This window comes from Mustela lutreola, chromosome 2 (genome assembly GCF_030435805.1).
Source record: "Mustela lutreola isolate mMusLut2 chromosome 2, mMusLut2.pri, whole genome shotgun sequence".
Lineage (NCBI taxonomy): Eukaryota > Metazoa > Chordata > Mammalia > Carnivora > Mustelidae > Mustela > Mustela lutreola.
Genome location: NC_081291.1, coordinates 80,575,055 through 80,594,379, shown reverse-complemented (window position 1 = coordinate 80,594,379; position 19,325 = coordinate 80,575,055). Strand labels below are relative to the sequence as shown.

Genomic DNA, 19,325 nt, shown 5'->3' with positions numbered 1-19,325 from the left:
CAATTTTTATTATTTTTAAACTTCTAGATCTGTTAATTTCTGAGAAAGATGTATTGAAACATTTTGTTAAGAACTATGCTGTTCTAGCTGCTTTGCTTTTTTTATATCTCATTATCATCTTTGTTCCATAAACGTCCTAAACTTTAAAGTTGTTCAAAATTACAAAACAACATTCTGTAGCCCAGGGACTAAAGAACAAACAAAAATATGGAAAATAACAGGCGAATTCAGTTTCTAAAGTGGCTGGTTTAATAGCTACGAAAGGGCCAGTTCATATTTTGAAACACCTAAGGTACTTAAGGTGGGCTATTCCCTTTCTCAAATACAAACATTACTAATATGTTATCATATTACTAAGAGAAGAGAAAAGTAAAATACTGTTGAAACACAGAGTGTTATTAATTAGTGACAAAGTCTGAAAAAAAAATTAAAAAAAAAAAAAAAAAAAGCCTTACCATCATGGGGAAAACAACCGCCGCAGCTGAAGCTTTTATCACCCACAAAAGAACCAGACAAGTGAGCTGAATGACTGTGAAAATATGGACTTTCCAGAGAGGCACGTAACGAAGATATATCAGATCGGGCTGATGCTTAGCAGGCATTCCAAATAATTTTATACGGTCAAAAAACTACGTATTGAATGGAAAACAATACAAAGCAAGAAAAAGTTTTTAACAAAACCATCATTTCTGCTACTTAGGCAATTATATACAACCTTCGAGTTTTGTAATTTAAACTGTAACTTCCGTAATACGTTCTCATAGTACAGGAGAATACTGCAATACAGAACATCTGGACCCAAGGAGGGGGCAAAAATCAAGGCAATCATTCTAAATTCATGCAATTAATTTAATCAGAAGACTCAACTCAAAATGTCTTAAGTTGGGGGATTAAAATATTTAGATATGCTTACTTGCTATAATCAACTGCATAAGCCATTTACTTTCTTTGACCTTGTTTTCTAATATGTACAGTAAAAGAACAACAATTTCCAAGGTTCTTTCCAACTCTAACATTATCAATGCTATAAAATAGCCTTAAGTCACAATTATTAAACTTCCACCCAACGCAAAGGAAACTATGAGCAAATTCCTTGGTCTTTCTAAACTTCAGTTTCTTCATTTATAAACCAGAAGTAAGATCTCACAAAATTATAAAAGAAAGTTGTAAAAGAAAAAATAAAAAAATAAAGTGAGTTAATGAGATCATTTCTTGACCAGTGGAGGGGAGATCCAAGACTACTGGGGGGAAAAAAAAGATGCAATCTCTGTGAAGCCTTGCCAGCCATGGCTGGCAACATCAGACAATATGCTTTCCATGATAGGTGGTGGCCATGTGGTGCTAACAGTGCTTATGGAGCCAAGTGTTTTACATAAAGAACTAAATAAATTTTATCCAGTTGTTTTCCAGGAATTATTATAAACAAGACAGAGGAGGGAAATCACTGGGTTCTAACCTTGGCTCCATTGCTTACTTGATTAAGAACAGTCCAGAAGTCCCTCTGGTTTCTTAGTTGACAAAATTAGTATTTCTTCCTTTCCTGCCTAACAATATTGTTTTGCGAATCACAGAAAATAATTTGTGTACTAGATTTATAACTGTAATGCAATATACAAATGGCAAGTATTAACAATTCCAGTCCTCAACATCCCCCCTCTTACTATACCAGTCTTTATCAATAGTTATAAGGCCTTTCACTGGCTTCTATTAAAAAGAGATCATGATCAACTAAGGGTTGCGGGGAGGGCAGGGAGAGAGTGGTTAGGTTGTGGACATTGGGGAGGGTATGCGCTATGGTGAGTGCTGTGTGCGCTATGGTGAGTGCTGTGAAGTGTGTAAACCTGGCGATTCACAGACCTGTACTCCTGGGGCTAATAATACATTATATGTTAAAAAAAAAAATTCTCATTCTTGAGGGGAAAAATGTGTAGTAAGCAATAATCACTTGGAAAATGTGGATTTGAAGTTATCAGCTACCTGCCTCCCAGAATATCATCACTACCATTATAAATACATCACTACCATTATAAAAACAATCTTGGCAAATGTAAAATATGTTTCAAGTTTCTCTACAAAATCATTATTTACTTAAGACTTGCCTGGATTCCTTTTAATGAGGAAACTCCCATATAAAGGAAAACACCATACAGGACAGGCATTGGTATAAACTGTAAGTAAAAAGACCACAGTTAGAACCCATGCTACTAAAACAATTCCATAGCAATAAAATACACAAAACACAGTGAGCACCTATGGAGGTAGAATTAAAAGATCTTTCAGTGATGAGACCTAACTTATATTCTCTATTTAAGAAAAATGGTAGTAAACAATAGCCTCCTTGAAAAACTATCTTCTACATGTTTTCTTCATGAAACGGGAGAATGTCCAGTGGTTAAGAATGTGAGCACTATAATCAAGACTGCTTGGTTTAAAAAGCCAGTTAACCTCTTCTTAAGCCTTAACCTCTCTATGCCATAATTTCTATAACAGATTGCATGAAGATTAAAGGATTTCAAATACTAAAATACTCAGAAAAGCACATGGTGCGTATCAATCATTCATAAAGCTTTAACCAGGAATTAAAATAGAAGCTTAATTAAAAAAAATTTTAAGGGCATTAACCATTAATTATAGTTACCATATTTAACTAATTAACTATAGTTACCATATAGTAACTATTATACAGTAGTACCATTTACTGATATAATAATTGAACTCTACTCCAAAAGAAAGTCCTTACTACTTTGGCAGTTAGAGGGATCCCAACTGCCTATCTACCATGCCTAGGCATCCTACAGTAAAGCCATTAACAGGATCCATCCACCTACTAAAAAACAAGAAACAACACCTAAGAGCTACAGAGGAAAACCACATTCATTCTCTATGAACAAATGAACACGTCTTTCCTAAGAAACCCAGGAGGAAAAGGTACTACAGGAAGAGAAGAAAACAAGTTAAAAATCTAATAAATATCCTCAGGAAATTTTAAGAGAATATTTTACCCATAAAGCTACTTTAGAATGCTAGGAAAAATAATAAGAAAGAAAAAGCCTTCTAGATTTAAACATATAATTATCAAATTAATTAATTCTGTCATAATGATTTTGAGAAGACCAAAGAGCTCTTTAAAAAAAAAAAAAAAAAAGCCAGGAAATTTTCATTAACAGTGAAGACATGGGATAGAAATATGAGAACATATTCAAAGGTCTAATATCTGTAATAGGTAATAGGTGCTAAGAAAACTGACTGGGTCCTAAGGCTTGGGCAGTTACTCGTCAAGCATCAACAGGAGCTTAGTGAAATAGGGTATATTTCTGCCTCCGTGCAGGCAGATCAGACTGCTTAGTCCTCAGTGAACACATACGTATCATCATAATACTAATTATGTGTTCCCAGAGGGCTTACATTTTTATAATTTAACTTACAGAAAAAGCATGGACAGTTTAATTATAATTACAGCACAGAATGCAAATGTTGGTAACCATTACAGTAAAACTAAAAACACAGTCAACCAAAGGCAGCTGATGGAGGAAGACTGGCTGGTGGAACCATAAGTGTGTTAAATCCTCATAAAACATCCAACCTTACGTGACAGGCTCCCAAGCTTTTTGGTCTCAGGACCCTCCTAGGTTCTTCAGAGATAAACTGAGGACATGCTCCCCAAATACTTTTGCTTCTGTGGACTCCCAGAGGTCATCCTTAAGACTAAACTTTGAGAATCACTGTCTTGGGTAAAGAGACTCAGTGTAATAATAATAAAGCAAAAAATAAAATTACAAAAGCATGTAAACCTATAATGGTTGTAACTACCAATATAACTTTTAAAAATAAAGATGTTAAAAAGAAACTATCTCTGGAGAGTTGGTTCTGGAAAGCCAACGGAAAATAGGAAGACTAACTTCTCATTTTAGGGCTTTCCTGATGTTCTATTTGAATTTCCTGCCTATATACAGTCAATACTTAAAAAATTTTAAAGGCAACATTCCTTAGTAGGGGACAATATCCCCAAAAGAATGCACTAAATCTTTCTCCTCTTTTGCCAAGTACTTCCAACAATACACTCACCACAATGCAGTAAATGCCCCTTTACCTATCTGCTTCACCAACTAGACTGCCAAGTTCTGAAAAGCAAACAATAATATATCCTATTTATTATTATTTCCCCAGTCTTAATAGCAGCAGTGTAAGTACTCAACAAATATCTGGTGAATTAGTCTGTTGCTAGAAAGTTCACGAGATGAAGGCCAAAGAAGTCTAGCATACAACTTTAATTTTTTTAGTTAATATAATAACATATATACACACTCCAAGTTTCCTCCCCAATATATAAATGTACATAGCTCTTTGCTTAATAGTTTTTTTTGCAATAACTAGAACACCAAAGGAAAAAAATAGAGTAGAGCTCTTCCCACGATGAACTGAAAATCTCAGATTATATACTTAGCTACATTTGCTGTTGTTATATTTTTTAATCACTAGATCCATTAGGATATGTATAGTAAATACCAAATGTTAACTAAAAGATATTTAACATAAAGTTAAAGGTCTTGCATTAAACATAGTTCTTGCATTCTTCATTTATAGTAGCTGTACGTATTTTCTAATGAGCGCTATTACCTTTACTTCATTTAGCTGATCAGAAATAATACATTTATTTAATTAATAGCAATTATTTTCACATTTTGGTCAAATAATTATATCAACCATATTTCACTATTACTTCTTCTAAGATGCCCATAAAATCCTCTCGGTATATTCTTCTTTTAGATCATAACAAAGCCATGGATTAACTCCTTCCAAAACTCTATAGTCTTTAATACTATCCTTTTATAATATTTCTAAAATGGACACATCTAATACTGAAATGCCTCCTATATTAAACACCATTTATCAGAATATTATCTTCCAAGTAAATTCCAGGAAATGAAAACTAATTTTAGATATTTTCATGTTTCATTTCATACAAGCAAGAATAATTTTATGACAAAAAAAGATTTTAAAATATTGCAGTAAAGAGATTTTACCTTTAGTACTGAAGTCATGAACACAGACAGGCCCATCAGAATAAAAATCATGAGCCCTGTAACTCGCTGTTCACGAATTCCCAAAAACTTGGGTTGCTCCCCAGGGGCAGAACATTCAGATTCAACTTTCAAGCTGTTGACATGACTTATTGACAACACTGTTGCAGCCACAAACCATGGAAGTCCCATGATAGAGCAAACTCCCAACATAACACCAACCATGAGCAAATCAAGGTGATAGCCAGCTCCCTTCTGAAAAGTGAACATGAATATTTATTAGTTAAAACTGTTCTTTTAGGTTAAAATACTATATTATTTTATATACAGGGAAGAAATTAATTTTCATCTCACACATTTTAATGTTCTAGTCATTATGAAAATATCCCAAACTCTTGAAGAAATTATAGACCTGAGGCAAAGTTTAGAATTACCTTCAATTTGTGCTCCTTTCTGTTTATGATTACAGCTGTAATTTGCTGGTCCATAAAGATGAGAATGGTACAAAGCAGAGCTGGGATGGCAGCTATTAGTAAAGTCCACCAAGGGTTCTCTCCCAACGGGCTTATGATCCAGCCCCTACTTGGATCTGTGGGCTGTTAAAAAATTAAAGATAAAAAGATGTTTCTTCCTACTGCACAAAATTTCTACAACATGGGTTGTGTCTATTCCAAGAAATTCCAAGGGGTTAAAAAGAACTAGATTAAATCATGGAATGTGTAGTGAATTATCTGCAAAGATAGCCACAAGAATGCTTCCCATCCCTCGATGCAGGTCACTTGGCCATGTAGTCAATCTTTCCATCTACAGGAGGAATCCATTTCCTCCCTTGGACCTAGGATGTCCTTATGGTTTACTTCAGCCAACAGAATAAAGCCAAAGTGCCACTGTGTGACTTCTGAGTCTTGATCTCAAGGGACCCTGCAGTTTCTCTAACCCTCTTGGAACCCTGAGATTAAGCTGTTGAATAAGCCTGGATATGCCTTCTTGAGGATAAGATACAAAATGGTGAGAGAGAGAAAGGAGCCAATTATCCCAGCTGCTTCAGCCATCTGATCTGAGCTCCCAGACATGGGAATGAAGACATACTGCCACCATCAAAGCAATGGATGACTGCAGCCACAGAGAAAGATCCCAAGCCACGAGTCCAGACCAGTACCAGGCTAAGCTTAGTACCAATTGCCACCGATTTACGACAAATAAGGTGTTGCTGTTTTACAGGCTTTAGATTTGGGAGGTTTGTTATAGACAAATAGGTAAATGAAGCAGAGTGTCATTTCAACATGCTCCTAACCTACTTCGAATAAAGTGAGGTCAATCTACCTACTAGATCAACTCTTAAACTAAACTGCTTTGAAGATCCTACAGACTAGTGATCTTGGCAGGGTCAGTACTAAAGGGTCAGAGGCAGGGTCAGAACTGGGCCTCAGGGCATACTTTTCTAAAGATGTGGCAATTTATCAGACTCAAATACATTCCAATGCAGTATCGTAAAATTTGTTTTGTAACAAAACATTTTAAAAGATCCTACAAGGTTAGTATTCTTGGAAGGCTCGGAATATATTGAAATCTAAACATATTTCCATTACCTAAACTTCATTTTAAGCCTGTTTTTTCATCACAAAAACATGTTAATACAAAAGGAACATTAAGTATTTTCAAATGCAGGTATTCCAATTTTCCCACACTGATACACATTAAGCTGTTTGGTATTAAAAATTGTACACAATGCAAAGTTCTTAAGTGTTCCTTGATTTATTTCCTCAAATATATCTTATGCCTCTTGAAATCAGTCTGCTACTTGAAAGCTAGATCAATAAACAATTAACAAAAATATATTTAGGGATGAAAATAAGGAACAGAGCCCAAGATTAAAAGAAATTACATCAATATTTTGAACCAGTATTAATTTATAGTTTTATTTGGTAAAAGACTTGGTTTAAAAAAAGAAAAAAAAAAAAAAGACTTTCATATAGTCATCTTTTAATGGCCAAAAATCTTTAGAGGCTCAGTATCTGTGCTTTCAAACAAAGGTATCCAAATTTTATTATATACTTCCAGCAATAAAACAATACAATTTTTTAAAATATAACTGAGTATACCCAATGGCTCTATACACATTTATGTTAGGTTACGAATGGTTTTCCATATAGTAAAATTCATATAGTAAGTATTACAAAGCTAAATTTTTCTTATTTTTAAATAAAAAATCTAAGTAGACATTCATTTTTCAGCCATGCACTCTACTTTGGAGACTACCGGTTTTAAAAATAATTTCTCCCCAGTGAGAAATAAAACATACTAAAATTATATTCATTTTATTCCTTATTTCTAATTCCCTTTAGACCTTCGGTTTTTAAAATAAAGATATATATAAAGATAAACATAAAGATAATCAGTGACACAAATACTCAACTATAAGAAATTCCAGAAACTACTCAAAAGCTATTAACTCCTACTTAAAAGGGAAAACAATTTTTGAATCTATGTTATGCATATGCTATATTATGCACAACATAGCTACAGGCTACTGATGAATGCAAAGGGTTCATGGATGGTCACATAGGTATCATTCTTCTTGTGGAAGAATAGACTTAATTCTCTCCTGACTCTGCTAGAAAATGAGACATGGAGTCTTCCATTTATTGTCAGATAACACTACCCTACTAATAACTAGGATCTCCTTGTTACAATTCTAAATTCAAGTTTGAGTCACTTCCTTATGAAGGAATAAAAAATGTTTCTTTCGCCTGGAAAATACATCATGAACTCCAGCTACAACAGCAGGGTTAAATTTTTTAAATGATTCCCAAATACCATTGGTATTTTCATTCACTCTCCCTGATAGGACTAACTTCGATACCTTCTTGCTTACTTCCTAAATAGGTTCACTTGTCTCTTCACATCTTGTCACCTTTTATGTATGTGAGAAATATATATTTCTATGAAGTGTCTAATTTTAAAATAGTTTGGTATCCCAAGTAACAAATAACCAAATATTTTAATTCTTACCTCGAATTTTTCAGGAACATGAAGTTTAGGAGATGGAACTCCTACAAGGTAGTCAATTGCAACCATTATTACTATTGTGAGAAATACAGCAAAGTCACTGATTGTCGATCGCACCTATATTAAAGGGATTATGTTAAAATAAACGCAGAGAAACTATGTCTTTTCTAAATAATTCTCACCTTTCAAATTAAAATATGCCACTAGAAAGTGTGAATAAGGTTTTTAATTAGTGACATGCCCATGAAATACATTTATATCTAATATCTTTTCAAAGAGACAAAACACATTTCACAACATACTACTACCATCCCATTCCTCATGGTACCATTATCTTCCTACTGTTATTCAGAAATGTGATATACATTTTTTACTATAAGTAAGTTCTTTACCACTATTTGATATCAAGTATTAACCCCAAACAATGTATTACTGTTCTGAAAAAAAACAAGGTAACAAAAACTAAAAACATGAATACTATCAGGACTCCAAAACCACACCCCAATTACCTTAGTAGGAAAATACCGCTTGGTCTTAAATTGCTTGAGGAATGAAGACAGAAAAAATGTTGTGAAAAATAAGATGACACACCAAAAGAGCACATCTGGAATATAAGGGCCATGAAGACTACAAGCGGATCCTACAAATACACCATGAAAGGTTCTACATTCCTGGGGAAAAAGGAGGAAAAAAAATAGAAAAAGGAGAAAATGAAGAAGATTCTCAGGTATCTAATAAATTATCAGTGAACTCCACTGACTCAAAGATCCTAGTGACTGAAGACATGCCATTATTTTATATTTCACTTAGAAAGAAAAAATACTGCCAAGTCAACTTTAACGCATCATCAACCATAAAATATACTCTGAGTTCAGAGATGTTACAGTTTGAAAAACATGTGTATCTTAAGTCACTGGACTGAAATACAGTGCTTTGCCAAGTTATACCCCACGGTCCTTTCAATTCCATATTCCCTTTAGTGAATGTCTCGGAGTGAATATTAATTTCCACATATTTTGTATGCATTCTTGCTGATCCGCAATTTTACTATCTTTTCTTTATTTCCAAACAAGTTGCTTAAAACAAAAGGAACCAACAGAAAATTGCTACTGCATCTACTTTCAATGCTGAATAAGAAATGGCTATAGTTGTGCTAAATTCAAATGAGGAATAAAAACCGGGTGGCTTTTCTGACTTAACTGAAAACCATGGGTTTGAAGTATGGGACTAATTGCAGCAGAGCAATCATTCGAATAGTAATTCTATTTTTTAAAATATCTTCATCAATTATATGGCATAATATAATGTAATTTTCTATTGACCTAATTTTCCTTTTGGGGAAAAAGTACTGAAAGGCAACCAGAGATTAACAATGATACATATCACTAATGTTACTTATATTCTAAGGAGACTCATTTTAACAAACACAACTCAGGTTTACCAAGAGAGAAATAGTCCATTATTCTCGATTTCTAATTGCTGAGATAAGTACAGCTACAGATTTTCATCGTGGATCACAAAAATAAAAGCTATAAGTATAAAAAACCAACAAAAACAAAACAAAAACTGTGGGCCTTTTGAATATCAAGAAAACAAACGCAGAAGACCATTATCTATAGTATCAGGACCTCCTATTCACCATTGTATGAGGTCTTTTTTAACAGATCACTTTCATTTGAGCACCTCTATTAACTCTTTGGTAGCAAAACTGACTTTTTAATAAAACAGTGAACCATTAATCTAGGTTGATTACTGATCTATAAATGTGTTTTAAATCAGCACTGTCCTATAGAACTTTCTGTGCTGACGGAAATGTTCTATATCTCCACTGTCCAATGTAGCAGCCATACGAACAGACTGAGGTCTTGAAACATGGCTAGTGAAACTGAGAACTGAACTTCTAATTAATTGTATTTAATTTAAATTTAAATTAATTAATTGGTTTAAATTTGAATTAGACACATTTGGCCAATGGCTACTATAGTGGACCATACAGACTTAAATTATTAGTGAGAGAAAATTGCAGACGGCACCCTTCCAATTACATATCAATACCCTCCCAATAATATAGCTGTATCTTTAGTGAAAAAACAATGACCTATAATCACTTATATGATATAAAAAGCACCAGAGAAGCTCAAGAGCTCTTGATTTTAATTGATATTGCCAGAATCACTTTATACCTTAATACCAAAGCCCAGTCTGGGAAGTGCCCTGAACAGATAGATACTCTAAGGCCAGAACAACATTATAAGAACATGTGGTAGTACTCTGTACACAGTAGGTGCTCATTACATGTTTTTGTCCTGTTTCCCTTTTTAGGTGCTTCAGTTACACTAGTTTCTACAGACTAGACTACAGAGTAGACCACTATGCCAGTTAAACCAAGTTCAGTTTGATATCGAGGACATTAGGAAAGGATTCATGATCTTCTAAATAAGCTGTTCATGGAGGAGATAAACTGATACACAGAGAACAGAACAATGGATATGGACTGTTCTGTCAACCCCAGTATATTCAACCATAGTCCTAGTAAACACTTTCTTTGAATTTATCAATCTACAATCTACATGGAATTAGATACCGGAAGTATATTCACTTTTTAATTAATTATATCTTGGAAGTCACATTTAGTTCATTTTTATCCCCCTTACCAGGTTCATTCTTTCCAGCCTACACTTTTCACCGCATGATACATATACATGTGGTAACTCCTGTCTGCTCAGCACAACACTATACTCTGAAAACACACCATACCTACTGATCAAGAGGAAAATGTAGGTCTACTCATAAAAAGCTAAAGAACTAGGTTAATGTTTGCAAAATCCTTTACGTTATAATGTACTCACAGAAACAGTGAGATTCCCCCAGAAAATATCATCTGCTGTTAAATTCTTTTCCTTCCATATTTTTAGAGTTTCATTGCTAGGGTTAGGAGGTTCAACACATACACATCTGAGAAATGAGAACAGGATAAAATTTTAAGGGTCCTGCATTTCATGTTTACATTTTATTAAATCAATCACACAATGTGGTAGCTTTTTTTTTTTTAATTTATTTATTTGACAGATAGAGATCACAAGCAGGCAGAGAGGCAGGCAGAGAAAGAGAGAGAGGTTTTAACCCACTGAGCTACCCAGGCGCCCCAATGTGGTAGCTTTTTGTTGCTGTTGTTAGACCTTATTTATTTGAGAGAGAGCACACGTGCGTGTATTATAGGGAGGGGCAATCGGAGAGGGAGGAGCAGACTCCCCATTGAGCAGGGAACCCAGTCATGGGGTTAGATCCAAGACTCAGGACCTGAGCTGAAGGACACTTAAAACACTGAGCCATCCAGGCGGCCCTGTGGTAGCTTTTAATTAATCTTTTTTCCCATGCCGCAATGCACGGAGATTAAAAAGTGAAAACACATCAGAAACAATGGAAGGGAACAAGATTTGGCCTATGTAAATAAAAACGTAATTAATATACAAATATCAATACAATGATATTTTAGAGTACCTTAATGAAATCTGTTACATATATCCCTTGGGGAGGGATACTATTTTCTTTAAAAATATGACAAGATACCACCATGTTTAGCAAGGTCACTCTCCACTAAATATTACCTACTTAACCCTCAGGGGAGCTATTCTGCCTCTCGACACACACATACACAAAACACACAGATTCCCAATAAAGCGATACTCCTATTAATGCTTTGTACTCTGACAAGCCCTGCCTACTCATGCTCATCCTTCACTGATCTTAACATTCATTCTTACAGAAATAAAGTAACATGACTTTTCACCAGGACAGGACTAGAAAGGTCATAAGGAGATCAAAGAGTTCAGTTTATATCCAGAACTATCTCATCTAAAGACAAGCTAGAAGCACACACAAAGAAATCTCTAAATGTGAAATTTTAAAAAGAAAAAGAAAAAAACAATAAAAAATAAAAAGAAGCAGCACGCAGGAATATTCCCACTTAGATTATGAGCTGTTCTGAACACAAGCAAGAGGCTGGACTTTGGATTCATTCCATGCTCTATCATTTACTAGCTGACTCGAGGCAGGTTTTAACCTCCATGAGGCTCTGTTTCTTCATATACAAAAGGGGCTATGATACAAATAATCAAGTCACATGTGATATGAATTATGCAACACTGCTAACACAGTACCTGCAAATGCTCACAGGATGTCAGCTGACTGAATCATGTTCACATGTAATTATTCAGTTAACCAGAAGCAAATACTATTCTGATTGGCTGGAACTAGCTATAAAAGCCATGCTTCATAAAGATCAAAGGAACAGGAAAGAGGAAAAAAACAAGAATAACACTTGAAAAATTAACTAGTTTAAGAGCAAAGATGATAGCACAAAACAGAGTTGGCATCAGAATGTCTCTCCTCTCCTCAAATAGGTCAATATCTCATAGAAATTTCCATACTCCTCCCTACTCTGTCCATCCAAGTTGAGTATGCAAGAAAGGGATGGAGGGAAAGGGGAGAGCACAGGGATTTGAGACTTGGGTAGGCAGAAGGAGGGAACTGTATCCTTGTTTGTTGGTGACCACTTTCTCCATGTAAGTCAACCAAATCCAGGATCACATTTACACCAAGCATGACTGCTCAAAACAGCAAATATAGGTCTCTATCTACCTAGATACATTTAATTTTAACAACCTATTTGACTTTAATGAATATATTTCTAACTACTATAATTACTTTTCAAATCTTATTTTATTCTAGAGTCTTTAAATATTTTCAATTCATGGGCGCCTGGGTGGCTCAGTGGGTTGAGCCGCTGCCTTCGGCTCAGGTCATGATCTCAGGGTCCTGGGATCGAGTCCCGCATCGGGCTCTCTGCTCAGCAGGGAGCCTGCTTCCTCCTCTCTCTGCCTGCCTCTCTGCTTACTTGTAATTTCTCTCTGTCAAATAAATAAATAAAATCTTTAAAAAAAAAAAAAAAAAAAAAAAATAAATAAATAAATATTTTCAATTCATGATTTTCTTATCACAAGTACTGCACGAAATATTACACGAGAGTATACTGAAATTATACTTTAAAAATAAATACTATCAGACTTCAAATACAAATTATTAGACTTCAAAAAATGTTAATAAGATAAAATTTTATCAAACTTTAAAGTAAATATTATCAGACTTCAAATAAAAATTATCAGACTTCAAAATGTTAATGCAAATGCAATATACGAAAAATGTAAGAAACAGAGGAGTACCCAGGTGACTAAGTTGGTTAAGCGTCTGCCTTCGGCTCAGGTCATGCTCCCAGAATCCTGGGATGGAGCCCCGCCCCGGGTTCCCTGCTTAGCGAGGAACCTGTTTCTCCCTCTGCTTCCCATTTGTGCTCTCTCCATCTCTCTCTCTCTCTCCCAAAAAAATAAATAAAATCTTAATATATATAAAAAAGAAAAAAATAAAAGAAATATTACATCCTACAATCAGGATTGGCTAAAGAATACAAGATCTAATATAATTGCCTGATTCAAATAGATCGCAGTTACCAATTAAATTTAAATTGACTGATTCAATTCAAACAGAAGACCAAAAATACACATACTTGAGTAAGTTGTTTCAGGGAATAAAAATGATTGAATTTGTTCAACTGTATTTATGTTCATGGAGTGCTCTGGTAAAATCTCATCTGTAATAAACAAGTCAACCTCCATATAGCTAGTTGGGTAGTTACAGCTAGATATACAATGAGCATCACAATGCAAATAAATTCATTTTTTTTGGCTCAAACATCTCTGCAAAAATACATTTTAATACCGGGGAAAATGGAATACACTTACGAGTAGTGGGTCAGTTCATCTAAATTGTTGTGCATATTAAATGCATATATTTCTCCTAAATGAAAGAGCTTCTCCAAAGCCTCATAGATGAATATGATGCAAATTAAAGCCGCAAAAGCCTCCTCTGTGAATCGAGTAATATAACACACAAGGCTGCTCGCATCTGTTGCAACCAAAACAATGCACAAGAAAGCAGTCCACAGACCAATACTGGTTCTTAATGACAGATAGGAAAGCTGATAATCTCTGTTTAGGAAAAAAACATGGACATGATAAACATACACACATGGCAAAGTATTATTAAAATTTCATAACAAGCAATAAAAAGAGTATGGAAACATAAGATCCCGAAAAAAAGAGCAAATTACCAGATAAAAATAACAACTAAAGAAAGCTGTCTGTACGTTTCTGCTGTAACTGAAGATTACAGAATTACAATGGTTATATTTTACCTATACAAAAGATTTACAGTGAAAGTCTACCAGGTAATTAACATTCCAAAACCAAAGACCTCACTTTGAGAGAGAGAGCGCCGAATCCTAACCACTAGACCACCAGGGAAAGACCTCACTTTGAAATCAGTTCTAAGGAGTAAATGACAGATGTACATTCTGTAGGACAACTAGACGTGACTCTCTAAAGACCCAGAAACTCTGTCAACATAATAACCACATCCCTGTCCCCTTCACCACCACCACCAATACCATCCCCCTTGCCACCAGTGTCACTGCAGGAAGTGACTTCATTTTTTAAACTCAGTGTCAAGTAAGAAATTACTTTAAGACCACAGGGTCCAGAATACTTCAGGACACTGCATTCCCTCTCAGTCTATGTACTTAGTATGCCAGATTGCAATCAGAATCAGCTTGTTCAGTGAAGAAAGAATCAGAACAAGATGAGTTAGATGAATCAAATATTTAATTAAATTTAAGTTGTTTGAGGCTAAAATATTCAACTACACTTGTCTCACAAAAGGAACGGTACTGGCCATGTCAAATTCCAAGTCTACCAGCTATAGTACCATGCACTGATTCCCACTGTGAATGACCCAGCCAGTGGAGACCACAACACAACAGATAGCTATGGCTGTCTGATTGATATGGCCTGATAGATTAAAGTCAGCTTCAGCCTCCAAGATCCACCTCTTTTTAAAATTCCTTTGTATGAGCAACATACCAACTAATCAACAATGAGTTTAACACCTTAGTGGGTTTAAATTTGCTAGAACATAAGATTCTTATTGCCCAAGTGATTTGTTGACCAGGACTCAAATCCACTGATTTTATACTCAAGGTGACTGAGGTAGGAATGATAGTAGGGACCAGAGTACAGTCAACTACATGGCAGCCCCAAAATTCTGAAAATATATAATATATCAGGTCCTCTTTTTCAGCTACTAAATACATAAAGTACCTTTAACTAAAGTTAATAAACAATGTAATTATACACATATGATAAGTAAATAACAATTACATACCTGCAGAATTTAAATAAAATTTTTTCAAACACTAAAACTGGACCTGTGCTCCCCAATATTGTTAGAGGTTGCCCAGCAAACAACGAATAGGCAATCCCAGTTAATGATGCTCCAAAAAGAGACTCTATTGCACTCTGTTTAAGGAAAAAAGAAATGAATAGAAGTAATACATCATAAACCTATCTCTAACCTACCAAAATACATATAAGACATCTGGAAAATAAAAATACTAATCAAGCAGTTAAAAATATAAAGCAGACACAACTTTTAAGTCAAATTTAAGTTTTCAATATGGAAAATTACAAATACATTTAAATACATAGGGAAAACTGCTTTTTTTCATATTAAAAGTGAACTTTTACAATCAACCTTTATTCAAAACATTATTGTGGGAGGCCAGGAGGGAGGACTAAGTGCAAGAGAGATATAAAGATTTTAACTCTATCTATAGGTATTTCATTTTTTAAGTTTGTGGGGAGTACAAAGACGTTTGTTATTTTTGATGTTTTTGTTATGTCTGAAAGAGTTCACTTAAAAAAACAGAAAACATTAAATATTCCATATGGTGTGCACAAAAACACTTTCAAGTAAATAAATCAGAAATTAACAACTGATGCCATCGTTCTCAAAATGATTTCTAAAAGGCAATTTTCTACACATTTTAAAGAAATTCATTTTATATGATGGGCTTAACTAACAGATATCAAAAATAAAATGTTTTTACCCTAAAACAGATGGAAAATCTCTTTAAAAAACTCACAGCAACTATTAAATAAAGAGGTGGTTAAAAAAGATAAAATAAGAAAATGAAAGCCTCAGGAGAGTTTTACTTAAAGCGAGCATTTCGTTTCTGTACCACTACCAACATTACCTTTTAACTTATTAGACAATAAGGGGTACAGCCTATGCCACTAGACAAAGGGGAGGGATTAGAGAGAGAAGAGCAGTTTACCATTTACAAACATCAAGGTCAACGGAAGGCACTCTCAAGAGAGGAAAAGCCCATCCTTGGTAAGGCAAGGAAAAGCAGCTTATGAGAAACGCCCCTCCCGGACCTGGCAGAGGCAGCAGAGCAGCAGGCAAGAGCGGGCTTCAGAACCAGACTGGAGCAGGAGACCCATTTCTACTAGACTTTAAGCCACAGCCGTTATCTCAAATGTTTTAAGCCCAACCTTTCTCTCTTTTAAATAGGAGTGACCAAAGCCAAGAGAACTTAAGGAAGCCATGTTTGTGCAAACACCTAGCAAGCCTACAGGCTGCCATACGAATGCACTCAATAAATGTCAGTAAATCTCATCATCAGTAATAACAATGTCTTCCAAAATCAAAATCACAAAAATAATAGTATGCAGTAAAAGCATTACTCAACTATTACTATAAAAATAGGATCAAACTCACATATTTTTGGCAAGATGAAGTGTCCATATTAACTGCTAAGCCATTATAAAATCCTTAGTTCAATTAGACTGTATAATTTAGGAATGAATTTAAGTAGAGCTCAAGTCAAAGAAAAAAATGTCTAAATAATGTCTACAGAGATAGAAAGCAAAAAATTCAGAATAGAACCAAGGAGATGGCAAAGAAATGCTAAGGGGGGGAGGGTGAGAGGGATAGGCACAAAATTACAGTTTTCCTTCCAAAGATCATGTTGAAGAGGCAGAACCTCCCAGATGAAACCTTCCCTTCACCACCACCCCCACTGCTCTCCCAACCTCTTATTGTCACATACACTAGCTCCTTTACCCAGATCTATTCTTTTTCTAATTTTGTTGTGTTTATTCCCAAACTGAAAGGTCTCTCTCCCTAAAGAAATCACTGCCCCACCACCCCGCCTTCCCCTCGTGACATTCCCAAGTTTCCACTGTAGCCATCAGAAGCCCTACCGTTATCCTCCCCATACACCTCGCCACTGCATGGCACTGACCACTCCACATTCCTCTTTACTCTTTTTCTCAAAGCCTCTATTTTGGTTTTTGCAAAATCACATCATGGTGATTCCTCTTTTGAAGTTCTGACAGTGCCCATGTCTAATTTGCCATTTTTCTCCTCATTTTCATTCTTCCTCTAGTCCACAAATGTAACTTCCCACTTTTTCTCCTTTCCAGTCACTGTAAAATCTCTCCCTTGTTAACCTCATCTATTCCCAACCTTTGTTCTTCCTCCTTGCCACTCTACAAACTCTGGAACTGTACCTTCTACTTGAGGTTCCAATAAAGCACCTGAAAGCAAATGCATAATCTCCCACCACTCTCCTGTGCAATACTCCTGATTTCTCTGTTCCTGGTACTTCAGCTGCTACAGCTCTTCCTTGATCTCACTCACATGTGGCACAGCACACCATGACCTGTTACCTACATATACACTATCTTCTTCTCTTCAGTTAGGGTCCATTTCACAGCTGTCTACATTCCCCCAATGCTTCAAGCACTCCCACATGTACGTGGTACTAAACAGCAGGATGAGAAGGGCAGGCAGTGCTGGACAGTCAAAAAGCAAGCAGCATTTCCGTGATAGTAACAGACAGGACACATCTCCAGGGGACCAGCAGAGTTACATGTACAGTTTGAGACAGCATATAAAAGCAACTTACTAAAAATAGATTCCCTTGATACAATTACTGCAGAATAAGGTAAAAGAATCTAAATAATCAAAACCAGTATAGTTTCAAAGGAAATTTCAGTTGTCAAGTCTGTCTCAGGTTCAGCTCACGAAGTATTTTAATTGAATAATTATCATTACTTATTTAAATCGTTTATCTGTAAAAAATGAATTTCCTCCCAAGAGTAAATACAATTAAATAAAATACACTCAAGAATTACAAATAATCTCATTTACATGCCATTAAAATGTATATAAACAAAAAAATTAGTCTTTCAGCAGTTTACAAAGCACTGGATACTCTGTTATCATGCCTCCCACAGCCCCTTATACAGCATTACCAAGAACAAAAAAATCATAAAAACTTTCATTTTAGTCATATCAAAATATGGGTACAGTTTTCAGTTATACTTTCTAATTAAAATGTTATCTACCTTCACAAAAATTTAATAACAGCAAAATAACACTAAAAATCCACCATTTGTCTACAACTTCTGAAGACTAGTTGTGGAGTCAGGGCCTACCCACCAGGGCTGATGAGTTAATAATTGCATGGCTCTAACTAATCCTATGATGCCTTACAGAATATCAAGTAGCCCTGCTGGTAAATTCCCCCACCCATGACCCACCCGGCATCAGTTCAATTTGTCTCCCACAGGCAACCCTTCCCCACTCCCCACAACAAAGACAGTACAAGCCTTTTACTCAATTTATAAAACCATTCATCCAGCAAGCCAGGTTAAACTTTTTTCTTTTTTTTCTCTTTTTTCTTTTTTTATTTTATTTATTTTTTACCTCAACTGTGCATCTTCTCCTGCTCAAATGGCTTCCCCATGTTTTCCATAGCAATTACCTTTGGGGGAAGTCTGCTTTGGGACAGGTTAATCATGCTGTGGGTAGACTCTTCAAATGAAAGTATGAATAGTGAGACAAATGCATACACACACTTGCCTCTGAAGAGCTAAGAGCCTGGCCACTACCAATCTTTGTACTCACTATTCTGCCTTCTGTAGCTTCTCCAAGCAGCCCTCCAAAAGTGATTACAGGAGACATACAGGCACAGTATAGGAAAAGAATCGAGGCCAGGCACTGTAGACTTAATGCATCCTTGAAGTCACTCAAGAAAAAAGGTGTTTTCCTTTTGATGTCAAGTATCAAACCACCAAAAAGCCTAAATAGGTGAGATGAAACTCGTCAAACTGTACACTAGAGGATTCTAGCTAGTTCAAACTAAAACTATGGGCTACATAAAACTGCTTGTGCCTAGTGTTTCGTCAACAAAAATTAATATCCTATTTAAATCATGATATAAATTATAGAAGATACACTCATTTAGTCTAATCCACGGATAGAGGAAAGGCAGATCTCATTAAGTTAAAAGACACATAAACATCTGTATTTTATGGACTATATATTAAGAAG

At 35.3% G+C, this 19,325-nt stretch overlaps 1 protein-coding gene across 3 annotated transcripts in view; it reads right to left on the bottom strand.

The window, feature by feature from the left end:
- SLC4A7 (solute carrier family 4 member 7) overlaps positions 1–19,325 on the bottom strand; it is a 108,812-nt gene that overhangs the window by 14,099 nt on the left and 75,388 nt on the right. For all 3 annotated transcript variants that reach the window (XM_059162430.1, XM_059162428.1, XM_059162429.1), the window contains 10 exons: positions 18,900–19,074; positions 15,306–15,439; positions 13,829–14,074; positions 10,880–10,985; positions 8,540–8,701; positions 8,034–8,147; positions 5,456–5,617; positions 5,025–5,276; positions 2,100–2,168; positions 456–629 (listed from right to left, as the gene is read on the bottom strand). In XM_059162430.1, coding sequence (XP_059018413.1) covers positions 456–629; positions 2,100–2,168; positions 5,025–5,276; positions 5,456–5,617; positions 8,034–8,147; positions 8,540–8,701; positions 10,880–10,985; positions 13,829–14,074; positions 15,306–15,439; positions 18,900–19,074 — 1,594 coding nt within the window. The remainder of the gene's footprint in view (positions 1–455; positions 630–2,099; positions 2,169–5,024; positions 5,277–5,455; positions 5,618–8,033; positions 8,148–8,539; positions 8,702–10,879; positions 10,986–13,828; positions 14,075–15,305; positions 15,440–18,899; positions 19,075–19,325) is intronic.